This window comes from Bombus flavifrons, chromosome 7 (genome assembly GCF_040668555.2).
Source record: "Bombus flavifrons isolate JBK064 chromosome 7, iyBomFlav1_principal, whole genome shotgun sequence".
Lineage (NCBI taxonomy): Eukaryota > Metazoa > Arthropoda > Insecta > Hymenoptera > Apidae > Bombus > Bombus flavifrons.
The window spans coordinates 11,793,114-11,818,424 of NC_138448.1; the positions used below are offsets into that span (position 1 = coordinate 11,793,114).

General features: G+C 28.3%; 10 protein-coding genes across 14 annotated transcripts; 7 read left to right on the top strand and 3 right to left on the bottom strand.

Moving 5' to 3' along the window:
• Positions 1 to 322: 322 nt before the first annotated feature.
• Positions 323 to 4,409, top strand: LOC138181493 (stromal membrane-associated protein 1). Of its 3 annotated transcripts, none has more exons than XM_069116324.1 (9): positions 323 to 409; positions 484 to 808; positions 1,396 to 1,529; positions 1,631 to 1,798; positions 1,886 to 2,090; positions 2,170 to 2,445; positions 2,542 to 2,828; positions 2,906 to 3,052; positions 3,125 to 4,409. In XM_069116324.1, the coding sequence occupies exons 2-9, from the start codon at positions 691 to 693 to the stop codon at positions 3,242 to 3,244; spliced, it is 1,455 nt and encodes a 484-aa protein (XP_068972425.1). In that variant the 5' UTR covers positions 323 to 409; positions 484 to 690; the 3' UTR covers positions 3,245 to 4,409. The 3 variants fall into 3 exon arrangements, with proteins under 3 accessions (XP_068972425.1, XP_068972426.1, XP_068972424.1); XM_069116325.1 differs by having other exon boundaries at positions 365 to 499; positions 590 to 808; XM_069116323.1 differs by lacking the exon at positions 323 to 409 and having other exon boundaries at positions 452 to 808.
• Positions 4,410 to 4,925: 516 nt separating this feature from the next.
• LOC138181502 (small ribosomal subunit protein eS28) lies at positions 4,926 to 5,361 on the top strand. Its single transcript, XM_069116338.1, has one exon. It carries the CDS (start codon positions 5,095 to 5,097, stop codon positions 5,290 to 5,292), a length of 198 nt encoding a protein of 65 aa, XP_068972439.1. The 5' UTR covers positions 4,926 to 5,094; the 3' UTR covers positions 5,293 to 5,361.
• A 1,761-nt stretch (positions 5,362 to 7,122) lies between these two features.
• On the bottom strand, positions 7,123 to 9,744 carry MrgBP (MRG/MORF4L binding protein). Its single transcript, XM_069116334.1, has 5 exons — positions 9,626 to 9,744; positions 8,859 to 9,084; positions 8,593 to 8,714; positions 8,159 to 8,516; positions 7,123 to 8,092 (listed from the first exon to the last, which is right to left on the bottom strand). The coding sequence occupies exons 2-5, from the start codon at positions 8,962 to 8,964 to the stop codon at positions 7,938 to 7,940; spliced, it is 741 nt and encodes a 246-aa protein (XP_068972435.1). The 5' UTR covers positions 8,965 to 9,084; positions 9,626 to 9,744; the 3' UTR covers positions 7,123 to 7,937.
• LOC138181504 (small ribosomal subunit protein eS28) lies at positions 7,173 to 7,669 on the top strand. The gene has a single exon (XM_069116339.1). It carries the CDS (start codon positions 7,173 to 7,175, stop codon positions 7,368 to 7,370), a length of 198 nt encoding a protein of 65 aa, XP_068972440.1. The 3' UTR covers positions 7,371 to 7,669.
• LOC138181500 (coiled-coil domain-containing protein 115) lies at positions 9,134 to 10,121 on the top strand. The gene is made up of 2 exons (XM_069116335.1): positions 9,134 to 9,258; positions 9,401 to 10,121. The coding sequence occupies exon 2, from the start codon at positions 9,475 to 9,477 to the stop codon at positions 9,955 to 9,957; it is 483 nt and encodes a 160-aa protein (XP_068972436.1). The 5' UTR covers positions 9,134 to 9,258; positions 9,401 to 9,474; the 3' UTR covers positions 9,958 to 10,121.
• Positions 10,122 to 10,236: 115 nt separating this feature from the next.
• Positions 10,237 to 14,262, top strand: Mcm2 (DNA replication licensing factor Mcm2). The gene is made up of 15 exons (XM_069116317.1): positions 10,237 to 10,377; positions 10,522 to 10,694; positions 10,774 to 10,937; positions 11,017 to 11,099; positions 11,179 to 11,361; positions 11,435 to 11,646; positions 11,722 to 11,914; positions 11,995 to 12,198; positions 12,266 to 12,497; positions 12,578 to 12,828; positions 12,883 to 13,047; positions 13,139 to 13,438; positions 13,510 to 13,692; positions 13,777 to 13,932; positions 14,002 to 14,262. Exons 1-15 carry the CDS (start codon positions 10,375 to 10,377, stop codon positions 14,128 to 14,130), a joined length of 2,631 nt encoding a protein of 876 aa, XP_068972418.1. The 5' UTR covers positions 10,237 to 10,374; the 3' UTR covers positions 14,131 to 14,262.
• Positions 14,263 to 14,391: 129 nt separating this feature from the next.
• LOC138181501 (zinc finger CCHC domain-containing protein 10) lies at positions 14,392 to 18,625 on the bottom strand. Of its 2 annotated transcripts, none has more exons than XM_069116337.1 (3): positions 18,485 to 18,625; positions 15,008 to 15,157; positions 14,392 to 14,902 (listed from the first exon to the last, which is right to left on the bottom strand). In XM_069116337.1, exons 2-3 carry the CDS (start codon positions 15,112 to 15,114, stop codon positions 14,617 to 14,619), a joined length of 393 nt encoding a protein of 130 aa, XP_068972438.1. In that variant the 5' UTR covers positions 15,115 to 15,157; positions 18,485 to 18,625; the 3' UTR covers positions 14,392 to 14,616. The 2 variants fall into 2 exon arrangements, with proteins under 2 accessions (XP_068972438.1, XP_068972437.1); XM_069116336.1 differs by lacking the exon at positions 18,485 to 18,625 and adding an exon at positions 15,308 to 15,448.
• LOC138181498 (uncharacterized) lies at positions 15,459 to 17,212 on the top strand. Its single transcript, XM_069116333.1, has 5 exons — positions 15,459 to 15,550; positions 15,720 to 15,983; positions 16,072 to 16,409; positions 16,493 to 16,670; positions 16,739 to 17,212. Exons 2-5 carry the CDS (start codon positions 15,798 to 15,800, stop codon positions 16,826 to 16,828), a joined length of 792 nt encoding a protein of 263 aa, XP_068972434.1. The 5' UTR covers positions 15,459 to 15,550; positions 15,720 to 15,797; the 3' UTR covers positions 16,829 to 17,212.
• LOC138181491 (leucine-rich repeat protein soc-2 homolog) lies at positions 16,985 to 21,789 on the bottom strand. Of its 2 annotated transcripts, XM_069116321.1 has the most exons (2): positions 20,107 to 21,789; positions 16,985 to 18,683 (listed from the first exon to the last, which is right to left on the bottom strand). In XM_069116321.1, the coding sequence occupies exons 1-2, from the start codon at positions 21,637 to 21,639 to the stop codon at positions 18,675 to 18,677; spliced, it is 1,542 nt and encodes a 513-aa protein (XP_068972422.1). In that variant the 5' UTR covers positions 21,640 to 21,789; the 3' UTR covers positions 16,985 to 18,674. The 2 variants fall into 2 exon arrangements, with proteins under 2 accessions (XP_068972422.1, XP_068972421.1); XM_069116320.1 differs by having other exon boundaries at positions 16,985 to 21,789.
• Positions 21,790 to 21,901: 112 nt separating this feature from the next.
• LOC138181492 (protein zwilch homolog) lies at positions 21,902 to 25,306 on the top strand. The gene is made up of 12 exons (XM_069116322.1): positions 21,902 to 22,291; positions 22,364 to 22,415; positions 22,478 to 22,613; positions 22,694 to 22,928; positions 22,998 to 23,159; positions 23,225 to 23,398; positions 23,482 to 23,686; positions 23,764 to 23,843; positions 23,945 to 24,183; positions 24,612 to 24,836; positions 24,983 to 25,095; positions 25,171 to 25,306. Exons 1-12 carry the CDS (start codon positions 22,163 to 22,165, stop codon positions 25,239 to 25,241), a joined length of 1,821 nt encoding a protein of 606 aa, XP_068972423.1. The 5' UTR covers positions 21,902 to 22,162; the 3' UTR covers positions 25,242 to 25,306.
• Positions 25,307 to 25,311: the final 5 nt, after the last annotated feature.

Sequence of the window (25,311 nt, forward strand, 5' to 3'; positions counted from 1 at the left end):
GGTAAAAAAATTCCAACAGTCGATAAATAGAGAAACCATTTTCTCATTTTTGTGTCAGATGCGTGATGTTACCTATTTGATGTAGAATAAGATTACGACGTTAGTAGCGATTGGAATTAAAATTAAGGAGCTATCCTATAATTGTTTAACGATTTTATAACGATATTTTATCGGTAACATTGAAAGAATCATTGAAAGCGAAACTAAACCACTAACTACTAATAAAAGGATTAGAAATCCCCTAAATCGTATGATACAAAATATATTGAATATTAGATATACATCGTCTGTGTTATAATGAAGCACATGTTGAATTTACATATATACGAATTGATTACGTGGCTTATCGATAGAGCAGTAGAGTATATACTTGCTTACTTGAATTATAGTGACTACACGATTCAAAAAGGTATCGATAGATAGAAACATGAGATAGATGTTAGAGTCGTTATCGTTGACGATCTACTCATTATTTCGTTTCAGATATTGGAACGAGAGTGTAAGTACAATCGAATAGAATTCTTTCAACTACGTGACGTTTCTGTGAGTAACGAATTGAACTATCGGGGGCGTTCGCTGACCATTACAGCATACTACTTGACGGTTCTCGTATGTGATATGTGTCCAGCATTGTAAGAAGAAAACATTGTTTTGGATCTGTGTGCAGGAAAACCTCGTCACTGTATAGAAATGACGTCCCGCCTGGAAAAAGAACGTTCCAAGCAAATACAAGAGAAATGTCAAAATCTTTTGATACAAATGCTACGTGATGAGGATAATAAGTATTGTGTCGACTGCGATGCGAAAGGTTCGTGCGTCAATTGTATATTTTCTAGCAATGTCTTGTTTCCTTTCGACCGATGAATCCCCATTATTCTATCCACTCCCTGCAAATATTACAAAATTGTATTTTTATATGTAACGGTTCATCTAAGTCATCGATATTGATTTGAAAACGACCTAGTTCCGCCTAGTAAGACATTATAGATTTTTAATTCCTCTGTGACAAAACCTTAGATGACAGCGATTACGAGTGAACGTCACCGTGGTTTCCTCGTTATTCATTCTTTATTCGTATACTTACTTGTTCTCCTTTTTTCTGTGAATCTCTAATAAAGAACTTTTCAGACAAGTGACACTTACCATTCCTTATCATTTCCTTATTTCGTGTATTTTTATATCAACAAACCTTTAAATAACCTGAATCTTTAATTGCTTCATTTTACGTCAAATTTCTGTTAAATTATACTCTTCTTATGGTATATACGCTCTGTACAAATAAAATTTTATGGCACTGTATTTCTTTATCTATATTGTTAAATATTGTTTAAAAATTAAGTACAAATATGTTTTTTTATTGTATGCACTAGTTCCACATTTATGTATGTTTCATAGGACCAAGATGGGCTAGTTGGAATCTAGGTATATTCTTGTGTATTCGTTGTGCTGGAATACATAGAAATCTTGGAGTTCATATAAGTAAAGTAAAATCTGTTAACTTAGATACATGGACACCAGAACAAGTAGTGGTATGTTTATAGCTATATCTTTATTTCATAGGTTCTAATTATGAATATTATTTATAACACAAGTGTAACATATGATAAATGTAACACATTTTTATTTTTAGAGTTTACAACAAATGGGTAACTCCCGTGCAAGAGCAGTTTATGAAGCAAATCTTCCAGATAGTTTTCGAAGACCTCAAACAGTTTGTAGTCTTGAAAGTTTTATTCGTGCAAAGTATGAACATAAAAAATATATAGCCAGGGAATGGGTACCACCTCCTTTACCAAAGGTAACACTATCACATTTAAAAAAAATCAACTGCTCTTAAAGTATAATAAAAATTCAAATACAAATAAATTCTTTAATAAATGTGTAGGTCAATTGGGATAAAGAGCTTGATGAAGAAGCAGAAAGACAACGTAGGAGGAAAAAGGAAAATTCCAAAACTTCAAATAATCAAGCTATACTTCCACCTGTAAAAAAACCAGAAGTAGTGCCTCAGTTGCCAAAACCTAAAAGTTCTGTTAGTCCTAAACCTAATAGAGCAAATAATTCTGCAACTCTAGACCTATTGGGCTTAGGTATATATTTCTTTCCTTAGATTTCAATAATGATATTAAATGTAACTTATATTTCTAAAGATACACAAATTTTTAATAGATGCTCCAGCACAAAATCAAACAAGTGTAAATGGTGCTGGAGATGATATATTTTCCTCCTTTTTATCTGCACCTCCAGCTTCAGTAGCTTCAACAAGTAATAGTACTTCTAATACAACTACAAATGCATCAACAACAATCAGTAAAAGTGAAGAAGAAAGTTTTTTCGATCAACCAGCACCATCACCTCAAGAAAAAAATAAAATGTCCAAAGACAGTATTTTAGCCTTGTATGGTACACCAAGTAATCAACAATCAGCAATGTTTGCAGTTCCTGGTATACATACATTTGCTAATTTAAATACACCACTGAATTTGAAATATGGATACAATTTTTATTTTGTATTTTTTGTAATTGTATTTCATGTTTTAGGTGGAATGTACGCTCAGCAATCTACCGTTCAGTATAATCAAATACCAACTGTAGTACCATTTGGTCAACAAACTAATTTTCCAAATCAACAAAGTTCCTTGACTCAACTTCCCACCCAGATGTCTGTTACACCTAATCAACTACCTATCACTCAGAATCAAATTACAGTGAATTCTACTTCATTAGGACCAGCAGCATCAAATACTTTAGGGAACTGTTTACATGTAGGCCAGATAAATCAGATGAATGGTGTACCTAACCCTGCAATTACAATGCAATCCCAGATGGTACATAAATTTGTGTGTGGCAAGCTATACATATTGGAGTTATTTGTCGATAAACTAATTGTTTTGTGTATTGTTAGGTGATGCAATTAGGACAGTCTAATATTAATAGTAATAACGGTTGGAGTGGAATGTTAACACAAAATCTTCAACCAGCTCCTGGTAGCAATCCTTTTTTCAATTTAACGTCTCAACAACAGCAACAATCCGTTACATTTAGCCCTCAGGTATATAAATTTGTTACTTATATGCAAATATAAATTCTTGTAATGACAATGATGACTATATTCACATTTCAGTTACCACAACAAATGGCGCAACTCTCCTTAGGTGGCACGAATTTTTCAAGTACCCCAGGCAAATCTACTGCTACAACTGCACTTCCTGGACAAACGCTTTCCACCAATTTATGGCAGTAAAAGTCTTATGGATATTATTAGTTGATTGATTATTCCATTCAGTGTTGTACACTAGTGTCGAATGTTTGTTATCCAACATGATTAAATTTCCATATTAGTTTGGAAATCTCTGGGATATAACAAAAGAAAGACACAAATGAAGAGTACTCGAATACTGTCATTTTTGAAAAGTAATTCGTGAATGCATACAGTATTTTGAGCCTAAAAGGTTTTTCTTCTAAAGCTTTGCTAGCTTTCAACGTTATTGTTGGAAAAGTGGGAACTACAAATAAAAACGAATTTTTGACTGATTATAAAGAGTTGTTCATGACGTACAGTATATATGTATTTGACAATGTAATTGTATTATTTGCTAAAAATGGGTGCTTTTGTATTCACGATGAATGTATGCCAGGGTCCACTTTCATTATAGCAAACTATTTCATTATACTTAAACAAGTACAAGCATCTTTAGTACGATAAGCATAGTTTGCGACATAGTTCATTTTTACCCCAAAACATAAAGGAAAATCAGATATATAACAGATTTCACGGACTATTAAAGTTCTTTGATAAATTATATATCAAAGGCTACTTTACTTAAACAGTGACTTTTCTCGTTCCAAAAGCAGATTTATTTTCTAGCATAATGTTGTAATGTTTGTATGTAATCAAAATGTATTGAATGTTTTAAAGTTTGTTTGCTACCTTTATGTCCTATTAATACTGATTTATGTAAAAACTGGAAAAACTATGTCTTGTGTTTTCAAGAGTTAACGATATTGTTATTATTTCAATAGTGTGTTGCTTGAAGCGCTAAACTGCAACGTTGATCGTAGATTAAGGAACATTTTAGACCTTAATATTCTTTAGCAAGTATTATTAATACGTCTTGTCAAAATGTATTTAGTGTTTTTGTTAATATCTAATGGCAGAGACTTAACCAACTAAACATGTTATCTACACTTTGATTCTTATAGCATACATGAAATACTGCAAAAACTTATGATTTTAAATTTTATGCATTTAGAACTAAATTTTAATTACGATTGATTGTTTGATGAGAATTAAAATTCTATGTAAAACAGGTTTGGATGTTTGCCTGTTGAAAAATTATGTAATTTATTACCGTACAATATGATAAATATTCAAACTTGACAATAAGTTCTAAACATGTTATCCGTCACAGTCATGTTTTATTGAATTTAATTTTTATCTTATCAAGTAATATGTACTTGACATGTAGTTGAAGAAAAGATGCATGATACAAATGTAAAAAGATTTTTTTATGTAATTTTATAAATAATTATGAACTGTCGTACAATCTAAATTAATTAGGATTTGCGACTTGCTGTTGCAACGAGAAAAATTAACATATTGTAAAACTGATATAAGTACAAATACACGTTGTCAAAATATAGAAAAAAAAATGTATAATGTATAATTTATAAAACTTCAATAACAACTGAGCAATCAATCAATCTTTGAATGTTTTCAATCCTATGATAACTAAATGAAATAATAATATCAAGCAATAGTTATAACATTTTCGTTATTACTTTTAAATTACACGTGGTAACATTGAAAACGCCATCTATGTATTATACATTAGTAGATTACATTAATTATTTATGTTTAAGACAATGAAATAATTCTTATCTTTACAAAATACACGTTCTATGTCACTAACTATATAGTTATATTTTTTTACATTAACCATTATCATTTAAAATTTTCTAAATTAAATTCAATGATACTACTGGAGAAGCTCGCCGGAAGTTGCCATCTTTACTGGACTGCGTAGCGAGAAAAATTCCTTCATTTGCGTAGAACCTCTCTTTGGTATCGCATCAAAGTCACGTGAGACAATAATGGATAAACCAGTAGTTTTGGCACGCGTTATAAAAGTCTTAGGAAGAACCGGCTCACAAGGGCAGTGCACGCAAGTTAAAGTTGAATTTCTGGGCGAACAGAACAGACAGATCATCAGAAACGTGAAAGGCCCGGTACGAGAAGGTGATTTACTAACCTTGCTGGAGTCTGAACGTGAAGCAAGAAGACTTCGATGAGTAAAAGTTTTGTTAGTCCTAAACCTAACAGAGCAAATAATTCTGCAACTCTAGCTCTATTGGTCTTAGGTATATATTTCTTCCCTTACATTTCAATAATGATATTAAATGCAGCTTATATTTCTAAAGATACGCAAATTTTTAATAGATGCTCCAGCAAAAAATCAAACAAAGGGAAACAGTGCTGGAGAAGATATATTTTCCTCCTTTTCATCTGCACCTCCAGCTTCAGTAGCTTCAAGAAGTAATGGTACTTCTAATACAACTACAAATGCATCAACAACAATCAGTAAAAGTGAAGAAAGAAGTTTTCTCGATCAATCAGCACCATCGCCTCAAGAAAAAAATAAAACGTCCAAAAACAGTATTTTAGTCTTGTATGTATGTAATTGTATTATTTGCTAAAGATGGGTGCTTTTGTATTTACAATGAATGTATGTCGGCGTCCACTTTTTTCTACTGAAACAAGTACAAGCATCCTTAGTACGGTAAGCATAGTTTGCGACATAGTTCATTTTTACCCCAAAACATAAAGGAAAATCAGATATATAACAGATTTCACGGACTATTAAAGTTCTTTGATAAATTATATATCAAAGGCTACTTTACTTAAACAGTGACTTTTCTCGTTCCAAAAGCAGATTTATTTTCTAACATAATGTTGTAATGTTTGTATGTACTCAAAATGTATTGAATGTTTTAAAGTTTGTTTGCTACCTTTATGTCCTATTAATACTGATTTTTGTAAAAACTGGAAAAACTATGTCTTGTGTTTTCAAGAGTTAACGATATTGTTATTATTTCAATAGTGTATTGCTTGGAGCGCTAAACTGCAACGTCGATCATAGATTAAGGAACATTTTAGACCTTAATATTCTTTAGCAAGTATTATTAATACATCTTGTCAAAATGTATTTAGTGTTTTTGTTAATATCTAATGGCAGAGACTTAACCAACTAAACATGTTATCTACACTTTGATTCTTGTAGCGTACATGAAATACTGCAAAAACTTATGATTTTAAATTTTATGCATTTAGAACTAAATTTTAATTACGATTGATTGTTTGATGAGAATTAAAATTCTATGTAAAACAGGTTTGGATGTTTGCCTGTTGAAAAATTATGTAATTTATTACCGTACAATATGATAAATATTCAAACTTGACAATAAGTTCTAAACATGTTATCCGTCACAGTCATGTTTTATTGAATTTAATTTTTATCTTATCAAGTAATATGTACTTGACATGTAGTTGAAGAAAAGATGCATGATACAAATGTAAAAAGATTTTTTTATGTAATTTTATAAATAATTATGAACTGTCGTACAATCTAAATTAATTAGGATTTGCGACTTGCTGTTGCAACGAGAAAAATTAACATATTGTAAAACTGATATAAGTACAAATACACGTTGTCAAAATATAGAAAAAAAAATGTATAATGTATAATTTATAAAACTTCAATAACAACTGAGCAATCAATCAATCTTTGAATGTTTTCAATCCTATGATAACTAAATGAAATAATAATATCAAGCAATAGTTATAACATTTTCGTTATTACTTTTAAATTACACGTGGTAACATTGAAAACGCCATCTATGTATTATACATTAGTAGATTACATTAATTATTTATGTTTAAGACAATGAAATAATTCTTATCTTTACAAAATACACGTTCTATGTCACTAACTATATAGTTATATTTTTTTACATTAACCATTATCATTTAAAATTTTCTAAATTAAATTCAATGATACTACTGGAGAAGCTCGCCGGAAGTTGCCATCTTTACTAGACTGCGAAGCGAGAAAAATTCCTTCATTTGCGTAGAACCTCTCTTTGGTATCGCATCAAAGCCACGTGAGACAATAATGGATAAACCAGTAGTTTTGGCTCGTGTTATAAAAGTCTTAGGAAGAACCGGCTCACAAGGGCAGTGCACGCAAGTTAAAGTTGAATTTCTGGGCGAACAGAACAGACAGATCATCAGAAACGTGAAAGGCCCGGTACGAGAAGGTGATTTACTAACCTTGCTGGAATCTGAACGTGAAGCTAGAAGACTTAGATAAGCACATACGGAGAATGAATTGCCAGCACATGAAAGTCACCAATAGTGTCTGGACTCATACGATACATTTCATTCCATCAACAAAAATGGGGACTATCCAACTATTCCAATAGCCCGAGCCGTCTTGGTTAAAAAAAATCCCTGTCAATGAAGATGTTTCCATCTTTTGTAATAAACACTGGCTAATATTTGATTGAATATTTAATTTTGTTTTATTTTTCATATTTTCACACTTGTGATTCTACAAATGTGATGTTGCAAACAGCAAGTTACTTAATAAATCATATTGGTTCTAATTAATATGCTCATGTCTTTTATGAAAAAATTATATGTACATAAGTTTTCATACATTTAATACTTTATTCTTTTGTATTCGTTACAGGGTATGTTATATTTACAGTGATTTAGTTAGATTCTTTTTATAAAATTGGATTTCCAGATAGTCTTTCATATAAGACCTAATGTAATTCATGTATAGAAAAATACATGATTCACATTTTCTTCATACATTAAAACGCAATATTTATACACAATATAAGGTACAAGTAAAATAATTTTATACAAATTGTTATATTCTTCTTCGTTTTGGAGGGGGTGTATCACGTGGACTGGAAGATGCTTTAGATGTACTATCCATACTTTGTCTAGTTGGTCGTTTTGGACCTCTTTTCAAACTTTCACGACCAGAATCAGAATCTTTACGTTCCTTTTTGCCATTTGAAGCTAAAAAAAGAAATTATGTAATCTTTTAAACGCACTTAAAAATATTGGAGACAAATATACATATACCTGTTTCTTCAAGATCATCCTTTCCCTTTGACCGGCCCTTAGAAGATTTGTATTCTTTCCTAACATCTTTTATTTCTCTAAGCTTATCCTTTTTTAATTCTATATCTTTAACATATTTTTTAAATTCTTCTTTTTTTTTATCAATGTCTTTACTTCCTTTAAGGTCGCGAAGAACAGTTTCTTTTTTCGTAGGATCTTTAATTTCTTTATCTTTCTTAAGCTCCTTAAATTTTTCCCTTTGTTCTTTCAACTTTAATTCTGGTTCGTCTCTTTTTCGAGATTTAAGAGGTCCCAAAAATTCTTCTGGTAAACAGAAATCTATCTCTTGACTAGGAAATGGTAAATCCTCCATATCATCCTGGGATATTTTGAGTACATTATCAACATTATTTTAAACAATTGCAAGTAATTTTTTAAAACATAATAGTAAGTACCAGAGCCATTAAATCATACATTGATTCCAAATGTTCCCAAATTGTTTTTAATGATAAATCCTTATGAATGGCAACACGAAATTTTTCCCATATGCAGACCATATGAAAATATTTATTAATACCTTAATAGGCAAACATAAAATCTTAGTAGCTAGCTATGTCTCTTTTGCATAAACTTATATATATTACATAAAATTATGAATACTATTTTTGTTAACAATGTAAACATAACCTAGGTAGCGTTATTGTGCGAATTGAAATCTTACCAACAGGTTTATGTCCATTCATAGCAAAGAATAATTGAATTTCATTTTCAACATTCCATTCTATTTCATCAGCAGAAACGTCTGTTTGTTTCTCTTTAACTGCCATTGTTAATTTTCATAAAATTACAGGATGTATCAATTTTATAACGCTCACATTCTTTAATAACAATGGTGGCAAGCAGTGTAGCCAAATGCTACAACTTTGTTAGCTTTAGAACATTGTGTACTATATTGTTGTTTTAAAAATCTAATATATATAATCATAATTATCATCAGAATCATAATTACATATAAAATTATCGAAATAATAAATTTTATAAAGTTATGAACAATTACTTATGAAAAAAATATCAATTTGTTATCAAGTTATCAGCTATAAAAGAAATAATTTTCATACTTGGTATGTATTAAATAAAAAAATGTATGAATCTAATGGATAAATATTATTGTCATTAACAAAATGATAATGAAGAGCATATAACATTACATTATACATTATAATATACATAAATAAGCATTATATTTTTATTTGTATATTTTAGGTACTATTCCACAGTATTATTCATTGTAATCAGATATTACTACTTTGTGTTAATAATATCTGATAATACACAATATGCATGAAAGCATAGATGACATATGTAAAGCTATTGATGAAAATTTATTGCGTAATTTGGAGTTAATGCAAGAAAAGATTGATATTGATGTCCAAATGGAGAAAATATTACGTGATGGTTACATTGAATTAGCTAAGGCTAAATACATACGTGGCAAAGAAAGTATAAGTGTTTTGCAGGTTCCTGTTGACAATGAGAGAGTAGTCACACTATTTGAATTGGAGACAAAGTTGACTGAGGAAACTGGCAAAATAGTTCCAAATTTTGACATAAGCTTAAAGAGATTGGATAAAAGTGAAGACGAGATACAAGATCCTATAAAATGGTTTGGAGTATTGGTCCCACAGAGTTTGCGAATTGCACAAAAACGTTTTCAAGAATCTCTTTATCTTATTGTGAGAGCAGCAAATATACAAGCAGAAATTGCTTCTGTAGTAGATAAATTACAATCTTTATATTTTTTAAAACATACTTCTTGTTGAACAAATAACACTAAAATATAAAAATTCCATAAGTTTGTCATTTTGTCTTGTTATATTATCTTATTAGCTATTTTTTACAAAAAAATTGTTATGTTTGTAATTGTAAATATTTCTTTGTATGAGTAAAATTTATATCAAAACAATTGTAATTAATAAAAATACATATGATAAAGTTTGCTACCCAATACGATTTAAAAATTTCATTTATTACCTACACAGAACTTTTACTATTGGTTCATCATAGTTATTTGTGAATAATTGTTGGCATGACATAATAGTATCCCTAAAGGAAATTCCCGCCAATTCCTACCTTTTGGTTTGAGTCTTGGAACCGAATAAGTGTTACTTCAAATCTACCTTACATTTTTATTCAAAAATTTATTTAACTGTTATCCCGATTCTTTTAATACAAGCGTAATGGTAAGATATTAGGATTAAAAAGCCTGTAAAAATAATTAAATTCCTTTCTAATATATTCTTTTCATTGTATCCTATTACTTTTGGTATCATTTTCCTAAATCTTCGAATTCATTTATTTTTTATTCTGTTTTATATATTTTTTAGGATTCTAGTAGCCCAGCACGCTCTGATAGACATACAGAGGCAATGACATCTCCTGCACCAGAAATAGATGAACCATTTGAAGATGAAGCAGATTTACTTGGTAATGACAATGATGTTAATCAGGAAGAAGAAGAAGAAGAAGGAGAAGAATTATTTGGAGATAATATGGAAGCGTAAGGTTTTTTTCATTTTTTCATATACTAGATAAGATATATGTGACATTGGATTTTGGACGATATATTTTTATTTCAGTGATTATCGTCCAATGCCAGCATTAGATAGATATGATCCAGATGTAGTGGATGATGAAGAGTACTCAGAAATGTCTCAAGGAGAACGTGCAGTTGCTGAAGCCATTATGCTTAAAAGAGACAGAGCTGCAGGAATTATCAGAGATGATAGATATTTACTTTATGGTATATTTTAGTGTTGTAATAATATAATTAATATATACTTTGCAAATGTATCATACAACATAGATTTTAAATATTCAAGATGAGAGTGATGAAGAAGAAACACATGCCCGTAAAAGGCGTATGGCTGAAAAAGCAGCAGTAGGTGAGATAGAAGACATAGAGGTAAGTATTTTGTTTGCTTTTTGTTCTATTGCACAATTTATTTTATTATGTTATATAACTATGTTTATTTTCATTCTAGATGATTGAATCTATTGAGAATTTGGAAGATACAAAAGGTCATTCAGTTAAAGAGTGGGTGTCTATGTTAGGACCAAAAACTGAAATCTCCAATCGTTTTAAAAGCTTTCTTCGTACACATACTAATTCAAAAGGACAATATATGTACAAAGAACGAATTCGTCACATGTGCGAGAGTAATCAAGTAATATTTTTGTGTTATTAATTGTAATAATGCTCATATAAGACATAAAAGATATTTACATTATTTTTAATAGTCTAGCTTTGTTGTGGAGTTTCCTATCCTTGCTAGTAAAGAACATGTTTTGGCTTATTTTCTACCAGAAGCTCCATTTCAAATGTTAGAAATATTTGATGAAGTTGCAAAGGAACTAGTACTAAATATATTTCCCAGCTATGAAAGAGTTACTGGTGAAATTCATGTCAGAATATCAGAACTGCCATTAATAGAAGAAATTCGTACATTTAGGTAAAATGTAATTATATATCAACAAAAATGTTTTGCTCTTCAAAAATATAACATAATATTTATGGTGAAAATTAGGAAATTACATTTGAACCAATTAGTACGTACTCTAGGAGTTGTTACTGCAACCACAGGAGTACTACCACAATTGTCTGTTGTAAAATATGACTGTACAAAGTGTGGATATGTACTTGGTCCTTTTGTACAGCATCAAAACACTGAAGTTAAGCCTGGCTCGTGCCCTGAATGTCAAAGCATTGGACCTTTTATGGTAAGTTCAAATATTAAATATAATCTTATTTATATATAAACAATATATTCATTCTATAAATATAGTAATACTAATTACAGATTAACATGGAACAAACAATATATAGAAACTATCAAAAAATTACAATTCAAGAATCACCAGGCAAAATTCCTGCAGGGAGAATACCTAGAAGCAAAGAATGTATTCTTCTATCAGATCTCTGCGATCGCTGTAAACCCGGAGATGAAGTAGACGTTACCGCTATTTATACGAATAATTATGATGGTTCCTTGAACACAGAACAAGTAAAAGATATTTGCGTATGATTTAAAAATTTTATATTAATTAATTACTATTAATTTTGTATTTAAGGGTTTTCCTGTATTTGCAACGGTCCTTCTTGCTAATCATTTACAAGTAAAAGATTCGAAAGAAATTGTAGAATCCTTAACCGAAGAAGATATTTCTAGTATCATTAATTTAAGTAAAGATCATCGAATTTTGGATCGCATTGTCGCAAGTATCGCGCCTTCAATCTATGGTCACGAATATATAAAAAGAGCTTTAGCTTTAGCAATATTTGGAGGCGAATCAAAAAATCCTGGTATTTTCATTTCTAACATCATTTTGGATGTATTTGAAGAGTATTCAAGACTATTCAATAAAAGTCTTATATTTACATAGGTAACAAACATAAAGTAAGAGGAGATATTAATGTGTTATTATGTGGAGATCCAGGAACAGCTAAATCTCAATTTTTGAAGTATGTTGAAAAAATTGCACCAAGATCGGTATTTGCAACAGGTCAAGGAGCTTCAGCTGTGGGATTGACTGCTTTTGTAAGAAGGTCGCCAACTACTCGAGAATGGACATTAGAAGCTGGTGCCTTAGTCCTTGCCGACAATGGAATCTGTCTTATTGATGAATTCGATAAGGTACATTTTATATGAAATGCTTGTGATAAAATATAATTATTATTGTATTTCTAGATGAATGATCAAGATAGAACATCTATTCACGAAGCTATGGAACAACAAAGTATTTCTATTTCAAAAGTGGGAATTGTTACATCACTTAATGCTAGATGTTCAGTAATAGCTGCATCCAATCCCATTGGAGGCAGATATGATGCTAGTATGACATTTTCAGAAAATGTAAGATATAATATAAGATGAGGAAGTATATTTTTATTTTATTTTATGTATTATATATCATAAGTTATATTTATATAATTTTTTTATATAGGTGGATTTATCAGAACCGATTTTGTCTCGTTTTGATATTCTTTGTGTAGTAAAAGATGAAATAGACCCTATGCAAGACCGGCATTTGGCTAAATTTGTTGTGAATTCTCATATCAGACATCACCCATCAAATACAGGAAAAATAACATCAACACAAGAAAAGACAAATGATATATCTATTCCACAAGATCTTTTAAAAAAATACATAGTTTATGTGCGACAAAACATTCATCCTAAATTAACAAACATTGATCAAGATAAGGTAGCAAAATTATACAGCCAATTAAGACAAGAAAGTTTGGTAAGTTAAAAACATTCATAATTTTTTACAAAAATTTTCAAAGTATAATAATATAAACTTCATCCTAATAGGCCACTGGAAGTTTGCCAATTACCGTACGACATATAGAAAGTATTATACGTATGGCCGAAGCAAGTGCTAAAATGCATTTACGTGATCACGTTCAAGAAGGTGATATTAATCTTGCCATCAGAATGATGCTTGATAGTTTTGTTGATACACAGAAATATTCGGTAATGAAAAGTATGCGCCAGGTATGATCGTGAATATGATTATGAATACATATGTGTACACAATGATTTTATTGAAACTATAATAAACGCTCTATTATTTTCTAGACATTCCAGAAATATCTGTCATATAACAAAGATCACAGTGAACTTCTGTATTATATACTTAGGCAGCTTACATTAGATACTTTAGCGTTTCAAAAAGCGATACACGGAAATCGTATTACAACGATTGAAGTTTCAGAAAAAGACTTATTGGATCGGGTATGGATTATTTCATTTCTTCTCCTATAAATCCACAAACCTCGTACTAAAATCGTTATTTTATTTTAGGCTAGACAAATTGATATATGCAATCTTCATCCATTCTACGAAAGTGAGATTTTCAAATCAAATAATTTCCTTTATGATGCAAAGAGAAAAGTAATAATACAAACACTTCCTGAAGGAATTGATGACTAATGAAACACAAAAATTGTCAGAATAAAATCATAATTTTATTTACAACATGATAATATTTGTTATATAAACATAAACTTTTACAGTGAATTATATTTTGATGTAATAGTTCAATAAAAAATTATTTTTTTTTAATTTCCTAACATTTATATTTCACGCTTTTGATTTTATAATAAATATTTCTTAATTTATGAAAAAGTCATTAGTACAAAATTATGATCTTTTTTACTTACAAATATCTGATGTAATTAGGAGGGTATTGGTATCATAATATAAATAATAAAATTCTATTACAAGCCGCGATATATAAATTATTATTTAAAATATATGTTACATATAAGTACTTTAGATATCTCAATTTTTTACAATGAAATTATTTTACATACATTTATTATATGTAAATCAACAAAGAAAAAGAGAGTACTTCATAAATATTTAAAAAATGAATATATTTATCATAAGATTTTTTTATTTTTTATCTAAAATTTTTTATTTAGAATGTCTTTTTGAAAATAGAAAATTGTTAGAATGATTGCTATTTTTACTACTGCTACTATTGCTGCTGCTACTACTACTGCTGCTGCTACCACTGCTACTGGAAACGCTATCACTAGAATCTGATTCACTGTCTGAAGATGAACTACTACTGCTGCTATCGTTACTACTACTGGAACTACTGCTATCAGCACTAGAATTTGTATTACTAGAACTATTAGGTTCTTCTTTCATTTTTTTTTGTAAACGACTTTTCTTCACTTCTTTTTTCTGCTCTTCACTGTAAATATGACATACGATTCTCATTAGCATTAAGATTTTTTGTCTTGAAACTTAATAATTTAATCATGTTTTACCCATGATTTTACAAATTTTACAAATTTACCCATTAGATTCTTGCTGCTTCTGTAAGGCTCTCTTCAATTGCGATGTACGTGAAGATCTATGTAAATATTTTCGTTTTCCCTTACATTCATAACTCCAATGTCCCATTTCCAAACATTTTTGGCATCGTACCTTTTGTGGGCAAGAATTACTGTAAATGTTATAAAGTGGTTTAAATCAATTATAATTACATACTATTATGCATCCATTATTCTTCCATTATAACATTTTCATGAGAAACATATTACTAAAATAATTGAGGAGTAAAGAAATCATAAAAATATTTTAATTTTATACTAACTTTTTCTTTAACACTTTCAAGCCGCTGGAACTCATATTATATTTATATTCATACTTTGTTATATTTAATCCATTAATAACTTATATTCGATGACCAATACAATTTTTAACGAAGTTTGTTTACATGCAAAATAGGTTACTTCAATGAATAAGCTTCCAACACGCCATAACACAAAATGTAATTGCTTTTGGTAGGTTATTTGGAAATGTTTTAACGGAAATTACCAATCACGAGTCATATCTAGTAAGTATCATAAAATGAAAAAAAAATATATAAAACTTTTTAATTTTATATATTTAATATTAGTCAGTGGCTTCTTCTAGATTTAATAAATAAATTATAGTAAGCAAGTATTTTTAAATATATCTTTTAAGAAAAATAATATTCTTAATCGATGGTTGTAAATCCTTAGAAGAATATGGACAATATTCTAAAGGAAATTATATAAAAAAATTTAATGACTGTTAATGTATTTGTCTTATGAATTAATATGTATATGTATACATATATATTCATGAAAATCATGATGTCTCCAAATAATGAAAAGCACGATTTACATTTAATGAAATATGTTAATAAGAGTACAGAACTAAAGATTATTAGAGCTACTTTAAATACAAAAACTAATAAGCTACGACTTAAAAAAGAAATACTCAAAGAAAGATATAAAGACTTGGTAAATTATTAATAAATTTAGAACTGTTTGTTAAATATGTATATATACATCATATATCTTCTACATTTATTTTAACATTGTTTTAAAGGATAATATAAATTGCAAAGTATGGGTTACAGAAGATGAATTTTGTAACGAAATTTGGAATTTTTCCTTAAGGCATAATTTTAATTCTATTTTTAATCAAAATTCTCATATTACAAAAGTAGATGAACTTCACAAATGCAAATATAACACTGTGATTGGTGAAAATTTAAACAAAGTTGATATGTGTAATAAAGTATTAAAATTAAAAAATGAAATTGATATTACCAATAAGGAAATAATACTCATTCGTAACAAAAACACAGAAACCGATTTAAAATATTGTGAATCTACTTTAGATGATCTAAAATCTTTTTCGGAAGAGATATTACAACTTATAAGGTATTATTATTAATATTTATAGATATTACTTTTACTATGTTCAATAAAAAAAAGTGATTTATACTGATGTATATTAATTTTAGATTAATAATTACTTCAGGGAAAAATGTATACAATACAATGATAAATCGGAAATTAAGTACAAGTATGATGGAAGAATTTACGAGTGCAAGAAAATTGTTCCAAAAATCTAATTTTTGCGGTAGTGCTTTAACTGAAAATATTGTTTCTCCATCTAAAATTATTGAAGAATCTAAAGAAGTATATAATATAGTTATTACTTATTATATGAAATTATATTTTTTATTGTATCATATTTAAAATTGCAGTGTCATAACATTAAACATAATGTAAAGTTCGGAAGATTTATTATGAAAACACGAAGTCTTATTTCTCTTAAATATGAAAAAAAAATGTAAGAAATTCAGGATGAGAGAAACGAATTAACGTATTCGTAGAAGTACTTCATTTCATAAAAATAATTTACTGTAATTGCAATATTGCGGAAGTCACTAATATATATAATAAAGTATTTTATAAGTTAATTTTAGTATTAAACAATAATTTGAATAAAATCAGAGTCCCAAAATGTTTATGTTATATTTATATATTTAGAAATATACAGCATCCTATATATTCATATACATTGAATTACATTAATATCATTTTAAAATTATATATACGTAATGTCGCACTTGATAGACTATTCAACAAGATTATAATTTGAGAAGTAATTTATTTCATTTTCATACAAATTTAATCATTTTTCGATCATACTATAGTATTACTTATGTATTTTAAAACTGTTGAACAGTTTATCACAACAATTTGTATTATAGCACTCTTTTTGGCAACTCTTAGATATACTCTAATACTCATTTAATATTTCACTGTGTGTTAAACATACACAAGTATATACTGTTAAAAGAAAATGATATTTCAATTGCAACATTTTATGTTTTTTTAGTAAGGAAGATGAATGAATATATTTTGTAAATTATATACACAACTATTATTGTTTATAACACAAAGATAAGCAATTTGACATGAAATTTATAAATTGACATTAATATTTAATTAAATTCAATTAATTTGAAAGTTATTAATAGCATAAAACTTATTATTGATATAATCTATAAAATTTGTCATTGCATAAAGAAAAAACTTTTAACATGAAGTTAGGTAAAGTCTTATTTATACAGTATTATTATCGGTCTTTATTTTATGGACAAGTTGTAGAAGTTTGAAAGACAAAGTTTAATGCAAATACATTACATTATATTATAGTTGAAACATAACTAGTGTAGAAAAATTGTGTAAATAGACACATAACAAATCATACATTTATGTCAACGAGTAGTTACAGAATAGGCATACTTTCTCTTAATTATAATTAAAAGTTTGCTAAGTTCCATTTTATGTTTTATATGTTTCCATAATTCCCAAAATTAATAATTTTACATTTTCATTTACAAAATATTATAACTTAAAAAATTTGGAGTAGAATCTATGAATACTACTGTTTACTTACATCATACACAACAATGTTTCAATACCTATAATCTTTGTTTACTAACAAGCATATAGTCAATGTTTTCGATATATTGAAATAACACTAACTAAAGAATAAAAAACATCTGTTTGCTATATATATAACTTACAATATATTAATATAATATTATTTTGAGTTATACAATTAATACAAGTAAAATTGTGCTAATTATTTAATTTCTTATTGCACAGCCATTGCATAGTAAAATGGATTATAAATCAAATTTTTATGATTGCATTTATTAGTTTCTAAGAAAAACAGGTAGTATCAGGTGTATGAGTGTAAGAATCTGTAACATGTTTTAAAAATCAATATATTGTTGGCTATAAATAAAATCCAATCAACTGTTACAGTTATGAATCCAATATAAAACATACATATATACATATACATATAAATTTGTATACAATTGACCATATTCAATAATGCGATCAATTATGATATAATTATTTGTAATTAATATTGGCACTATATTTCAGTGCAGAAAAAATACGAAAAATTTACTAATAATAAAAATACTTGCCTTTTTAAATGACATCAGAAGCACATATGGAACTTAGCAAAAAATGATCTTATAATAATATAAAATTAAAACTAGATAATAGTATGCTTGTTTGGCAGCTCCTTCATCTGATGAGAGCATACTAATGACTCAATTAAAAATCATAATTGCACTAATTATTACAGTTAATTAATTTAAAATGTCACAATTTTTAACTTTTCTGTAAACATATACAAGTATAAGTAAATGTATATTATAATTGCCACTGAATATTGCAACTTATTTAACAAATGTGGAAAAAATATTTTTTTATAATTATTTAGAATATTTAAATATAAGATTGTTTACATTTAGTCTTAGAAATAAAAAAATAATACGTTATTCATTACAGTATGCTAAATGATATATAAATAGATTTTTTTGCCTTTTAGAAGAGTGTTTTCTTGTGAAACCTCTCAAAACTGAAGCTCTTGTGGTATAACATAAAATAACTAATACAATATTTACTTTCACGCTATAATACAAGGTAAACTTATCATTAAAAATAATTTTAATTCTTTCCTCAAAATATCTTGTTTGTATGGCAATGGATAGCAGTAACTGAAATATAAAATAATTGATGCCGATTCTTAATTGTATTTCTTCAATTGAATAATATTATCTCACTCGATTGTAGTATACTATATAGTAAATCCTGAAAATAATAATTATGTCTCCAAAAATGATATTCATGTACCTGTCTGTAAGAAACTGTGAACTTAATGTATCTTTGAAGTAATGTATCATAATATATTGCATGCAAATTAAAATACATTATATTTTATAATATTGATAAATAATATACATAAAATAAACAAAATAAGTGAATGAGATATGAACTATATATATTAATAAAATATGAGTACAATTTATGTCATTACTATATCTAAAATATTTCATCATGAATTTATTTTCTTATAGCTTTATTAGCAGTTGTGCATATTTCCAAGTCAGCACCAATTTCATAATTTATTTATATATGTTTCTTTTTTTCATATTGAGAATGTATCGCAGACATGTGATTAGTTATTATTCATGTTATGAGAATACAAATATATGCACATTTTCATATATTATATATCCATAATTGCAGATATATGATTAGTTATTATTCATCTTATGAGAATACAAATATATGCACATTTTTCATATATTATATATCCATAATTTATATAATTTTTATTGATGTGAGATCATTACAGTGAGAATGTAGTATTAATAGATATTAGTATCAAATATCATTTGTATCATTCTTATTAAGAATCGACATCTAAATCATATCAGAAATAATTTTTTTAATTTTGTTACATGGATCTATAAGGTCCTTGCATTTTTAAAAACTGAATAACTAAAGAAGGTCCCCCTGCTACTATTTCTGGTGGTATTTGAGAAAGTGGACAATTTTCAATTGACATAATACTGAGATTTGTGCATAAAGCTAATTCAAATGGTAAATTGTGTAAGTTAGCATTATCATTTACATAAAGTGAATCTAAATTTTCTAGTGTACCAATTTCTTCAGGTAAATAATTTAGATTGTTTTCTCCAACGCTTAAATATGTTAAATTTGTTAAATGACCAATTGCTCTTGGCAAAGAGGTTACCTGATTAGACTGTAAGATTAGCTTCTGCAAGTCCCTTAGGAAACCAATTTCATTAGGTAAAGATTCAATTTTATTTTCTTCAAGATCTAATACCCTGAGTTTACGCAAGTTCGCTATGCTGGCAGGAATACGTTTTAATAAGTTATTAGAAAGTATTAAGACTTCTAAATTTTGAAGGCATTGGATATCATCAGGAATTTTTGTAAGTTGATTTGTACCCAAATTTAATTCAACCATATTGACCCATGTCCCAATATCTAATGGCAAAGCAGTCAATTGATTTTCTTTCATGTTTAACTTTGCAAGGTTCTTTGCTCTAGAAAAAATACCATATGGTATTTTATCTATTTTGTTGTGTTCCAGATTGATGGAATAAACATTTGTAAACTGAGCTGGTCCTCCTGATGGATATGCAGTAAAAGCATTCCTGGACAATGTGATTGTTGTCAAGTCTGAAAGACTTGCAAGCAGTCCATCTGGTAATTGAGATACTTGGTTTCCTTCTACACTAAATTCATCCATTAATTTACAATTTGCCAAGGACTTTGGAATACTATTTAATCTATTATATCTAAGTCCTAATCTTGTTAATGAGACTAATCTTCCAATTGTATCTGGAATATCCAAAAGCTCATTGTGTTGCAAATCGAGTGTAGACAACTGGACACAATTCCCAATTTCTTCAGGTAAATGTTCCAAATGATTATGGGAAACATCAAATGTTACCAAATTGACTAATTTACCGATACCAGCAGGAAGTTCTCTGATTTTATTCTCTCTCAGACTCAGCATTGTCAAATTTGTCAAATTTCGTATATTATCACTTACATATCGGACTCGATTGAAGCGTAAAAATAATGTTGTAAGATTCGTCAGTTTATATACGACATCGGGTATTTCGCTCAGTTTGTTGTGCCTTAAATCAAGGACTCTTAAAGATTTCAAATTCTCTAACGTATTTGGTAAACTTGTCAAAGAATTTTCACTCAAAGCTAATGTTACCAAATTTCCAAGACAACCAATTTCTGGCGGCAACGTAACGAGTTTATTACCGTAGAGATAAAACTCGACTAAATGCGTCAAGTCCCGTACCGTACTAGGTAGATGAGTAATATTCGATTTACTTAAATCCAGCCGCTCTAAGCATTCTTCTTTACATCTGGTAAATTCTTTAGAAACATCTAAATCAGCTTGTATCGGTTTCCCTTTCTTTGTAGTTGGCTTCGGTTTATTCGATTCCGGGTGTTTGACAGTTACTGTTTTTTTAGTGTCTGGTCCTGCTATGGACGCGGACGATAATTTTTTTTCTTTCGTTTGCTCTTTATTATCCCGTAGGACATCCACATCCTCAGGCATGTCGCCGGCTGTACAGGTGGTTAAACCACAGCCTTCCAAATATTCAGGAATATCTTGTTCCTTCATGTAAAAGTTCGGAACACTGTCTTCGAGGTCCTCACGGTCCCTCTTCACCTCGGACAAACACACTGTTGAAATGTTACCCACACCTGTCCAATATTTGTTCGACTTTTTCATAACCTAATCACTATACGTAACTATGATTATTTTCTGAGTATCTCCTATTTTTACGACATCATACTCTTTTTCAAGATTTTGTACTTTACAAGTATTGACATATCGATGTCATCCACTGCAAGTAGCGCAAACGCGAAACGGCTGTCCGAGGATTAGACGAAGAACGAATACCTGAACACCGTTCCAAAAATCAGCTAAACATTATCTTTCGATATATCATATGTGTTATACATATTTTTCTCAAGTGTATTATGTTCTGAATAATAATTATATTTATAATAGATAGACATCACATATTTAAAATTATTCGAATATCAAGTTTTACAAATTGAAATTTGGGATTTTTGGTATCCAATGTACCATAACACATAGAAATATAGCTTAAATGATATTAAATCATGATGTCTTCTTGGACACAATATTTCAAACGTTTAAAATTGCAATTCAAATATTTTTGGAACGATTTTATGAGATAAAGTTGAATAAACTGTAGTTTAAGTCTGAATTACAAATAATTATCACAATGTTTGAACTTGAATTATTGCGAAAAAAGTTAGATCCTCTTGTAAAAGTAGATAAAATTTGTTTGTCATATGTAAATCGTATTTTTCCAGAGTTCAAAGATATGCCGTATTTTATTCTGTATAAAGAAGTATGTTGCATAATTGTTACCATTTTAGAAAAAGGATTATTTTAGTAAACATATTCTTTGTTATTTCATCAGGCTTCTGAATCTATTAAAAATCATTCAGAATGTACCGATATTGATGAAACACGTAAGTTTTTTATACAATAAAATTTTTTTATTCATGTTATAGAAGCTACTTGATTATTTTAGAATTTGACCTTACTGGATCGCCTTTGAAGTATTCATTTGGAGGAGAAGATGATTTTGAGGATAGCACAATTTTGATAAAGCAAAATTGGTATAAAGAGGAAGAAAAATACCTACCACTAAGTAGAACAGAAGCATGGTAAACTTATAAGAATTGCATAAAAGATATTTTTTGTGGTAAATATAATTAGTAACAGTAACAGCATGATTTTATTTTAGTATTGCATTGAATATATGCATTGAATTTATAAATGATTCTTTTCCACCAATATTTGCACTTTGCGATGGCAAGGATCATAAGAAAAGCAGGTTGTTAGGTACAACAATCGAAGGAGAATGGTTTACCACTATAGAAGCTTGTTTTGATGGTATTGAAACTTTTGAAACTGTTAAAAACTCTTCTTCTAAAATGTTTCAGAATCATTTGGAGCTATCAGATGCATCTAAACAAGATGTTAGTATTATCGTCCTTTTTAATAGTCTATACATAATATTTATAGCATAATTTTATTCATGTATATAGATTGCCGTCTCTGCATTCAGTACTTTTGATTTATTTGGAACAAAAGAGGAAATGATTGACAAACATAATAATATAAAAAGTAACTTCGAAGGGAGTTTAAGTGTAGAAATACATACTTGTAGTTTATCATGTACACCTACAAGAACATCCAAAAATAATTTGGTAACATCAATTAATTATAATGAATTGAACATATTTCTTCTTTAATTAGTTCATGTTTTATTTAGATTGTTCAAGTTACTACAAATTCAAATAATACTCCTTTAAAAGAATTATGGAAACAATTATTATTGTTAAATCAATATTTGTGTATGATAGAAGGTCATACAAAGAATATAGATTCTCATTATAATTCAATTCCCTTGGAATTTCCACATAATTTTATAAATCCATATAAAGAGGTATCCAAAAATTGTTGTATCTGAGATATTTATGTACCATTTCAAAGATTTAATAATGTCATTTTGATGATTATTTAAAATAGGAGCATGATAATATATTGAGCAATTTAAATCTTTTGTTAAATGGAGATTACAGCTTTAGACATTCTAGTGATATTGAGAAATACAAAATTAATTTTTCAAATGAAGAAAATTTAGAAAATGATACAAAAATTCATCAATATATTCAGAGTCTTCCATTTAGACACAATTTGGATTTTACAGACTTTTTATGGGAACTATTAATAAGTGAGTATATGTTATCTTTGTAGTAATGTAAAAGTAAATTTGTACCTGTGTATTTAAAATAATATTAATGCTTACAGAGAATTCAAGTTACTTTGAAATGATAAAATGCATTCATATAGTGCTTGATAAAATTCTAGTGAATGATTGTTTGCCACAGGTAATATTAATATTTAAAAAGAAAATTAATTTTAACTTTGTATTAAATATGATCAAGAAAGGTGTTTGTAATTATGAAATTGATATATATATATATATTAGGTTAATTATACAAATTCGACAAGGTTTGCGAAGATTATTACCAATCCACATCAGGAGAAAGTAATTTCACATTTATTATCAGGTAGTTTACCATTAGAATATGTTATAGACATGGGCTTTGAAAAGCTGTGCAGAGATTATATATGCATTTTAGCAAATGCAAGATTTGGTGAATTGGATGATATTCAACAAAAATTAAAGAAGATATCTTGTAATGAGTTTACAATTGATACCTATAGGTATGTATAATGAAATTATTTATATTGCATTACATTATATATATTACAATATGTTTTCTCAGAAACCGTAGCAGATATTGACTAATACTTTTGTTTTAAATTATACGAGGACTGATTATTTGAGGAGCAATAGATTTTTCTGATACAACTGGTAAGGTTGCTAGGGAGATAAGAGCTCCCTTTATTTTTTAAAAGTGGCATGCCATATTAATATTTGTCCATTTACATACCTCTTATGAAACTAAATAGCATTTACTTGAAGGATTTTGCATTATTCTGCATAATTAAAGAGTTATGACAGAAAAAATCCTCCTGTACCATTGAAATCAAAAAAAGGAATTAGTCAATATCTGTTAAGGTTTCCGAGAAAACAGCTTGAACACTTTATGTAGTGGACCAACACAAATATGTGTTGTATGTGTTTTTAGAAAAAGATTATTATATTTGGTACAAATTCACATATCCTTGGAATTTATATTACTAATACAAGATAATTTAGAATGTTCAAATGATGATTTAAGAATTTTATTTGGTTGTGTATTCAAACAGTATGTCAGTGAAAAATCGCCAATACAAAGTTGTGATTTACATCAAAACAAAATTTATACTTTAAAAACTCCCCTTCCCGTCTCAGCAGTGCATCATTTACATGAGTAAGTTTAGTAATAATTTAGTAAATCATATCGTTTTCATATAACGAATTTAATATATATTTATATTAATATAATAATACATATTATAAATTTAAATTTATATAAATATAAATTTCATATAAATATATATTATATGTTGCTTCCAGAATTCCGAGTGTGAGAAGAATTTCACTTTCATCTCAGTCTAAATTGAGAAAACTAAAGACGATTAAATACTATAGTCAGTTACCGATTTTTCCAACAAGTATATATCCATTAGGTAAAATTCTTATAAATAATATAATATTTAAGATAATACTTACATGCATGAAATTGTTCCTAACATTTTTTTTAGACGATTCAAGTATAATAGGTGAAGGATATTATGTGCTCAAAACAATGTTTTCATCTAATAAAATTAAATAAAATAATGATTTCAACATACTTTGACAAAATAAAACAAGCAAGATTCAGAACTTTATTTGGTCAGGTATTA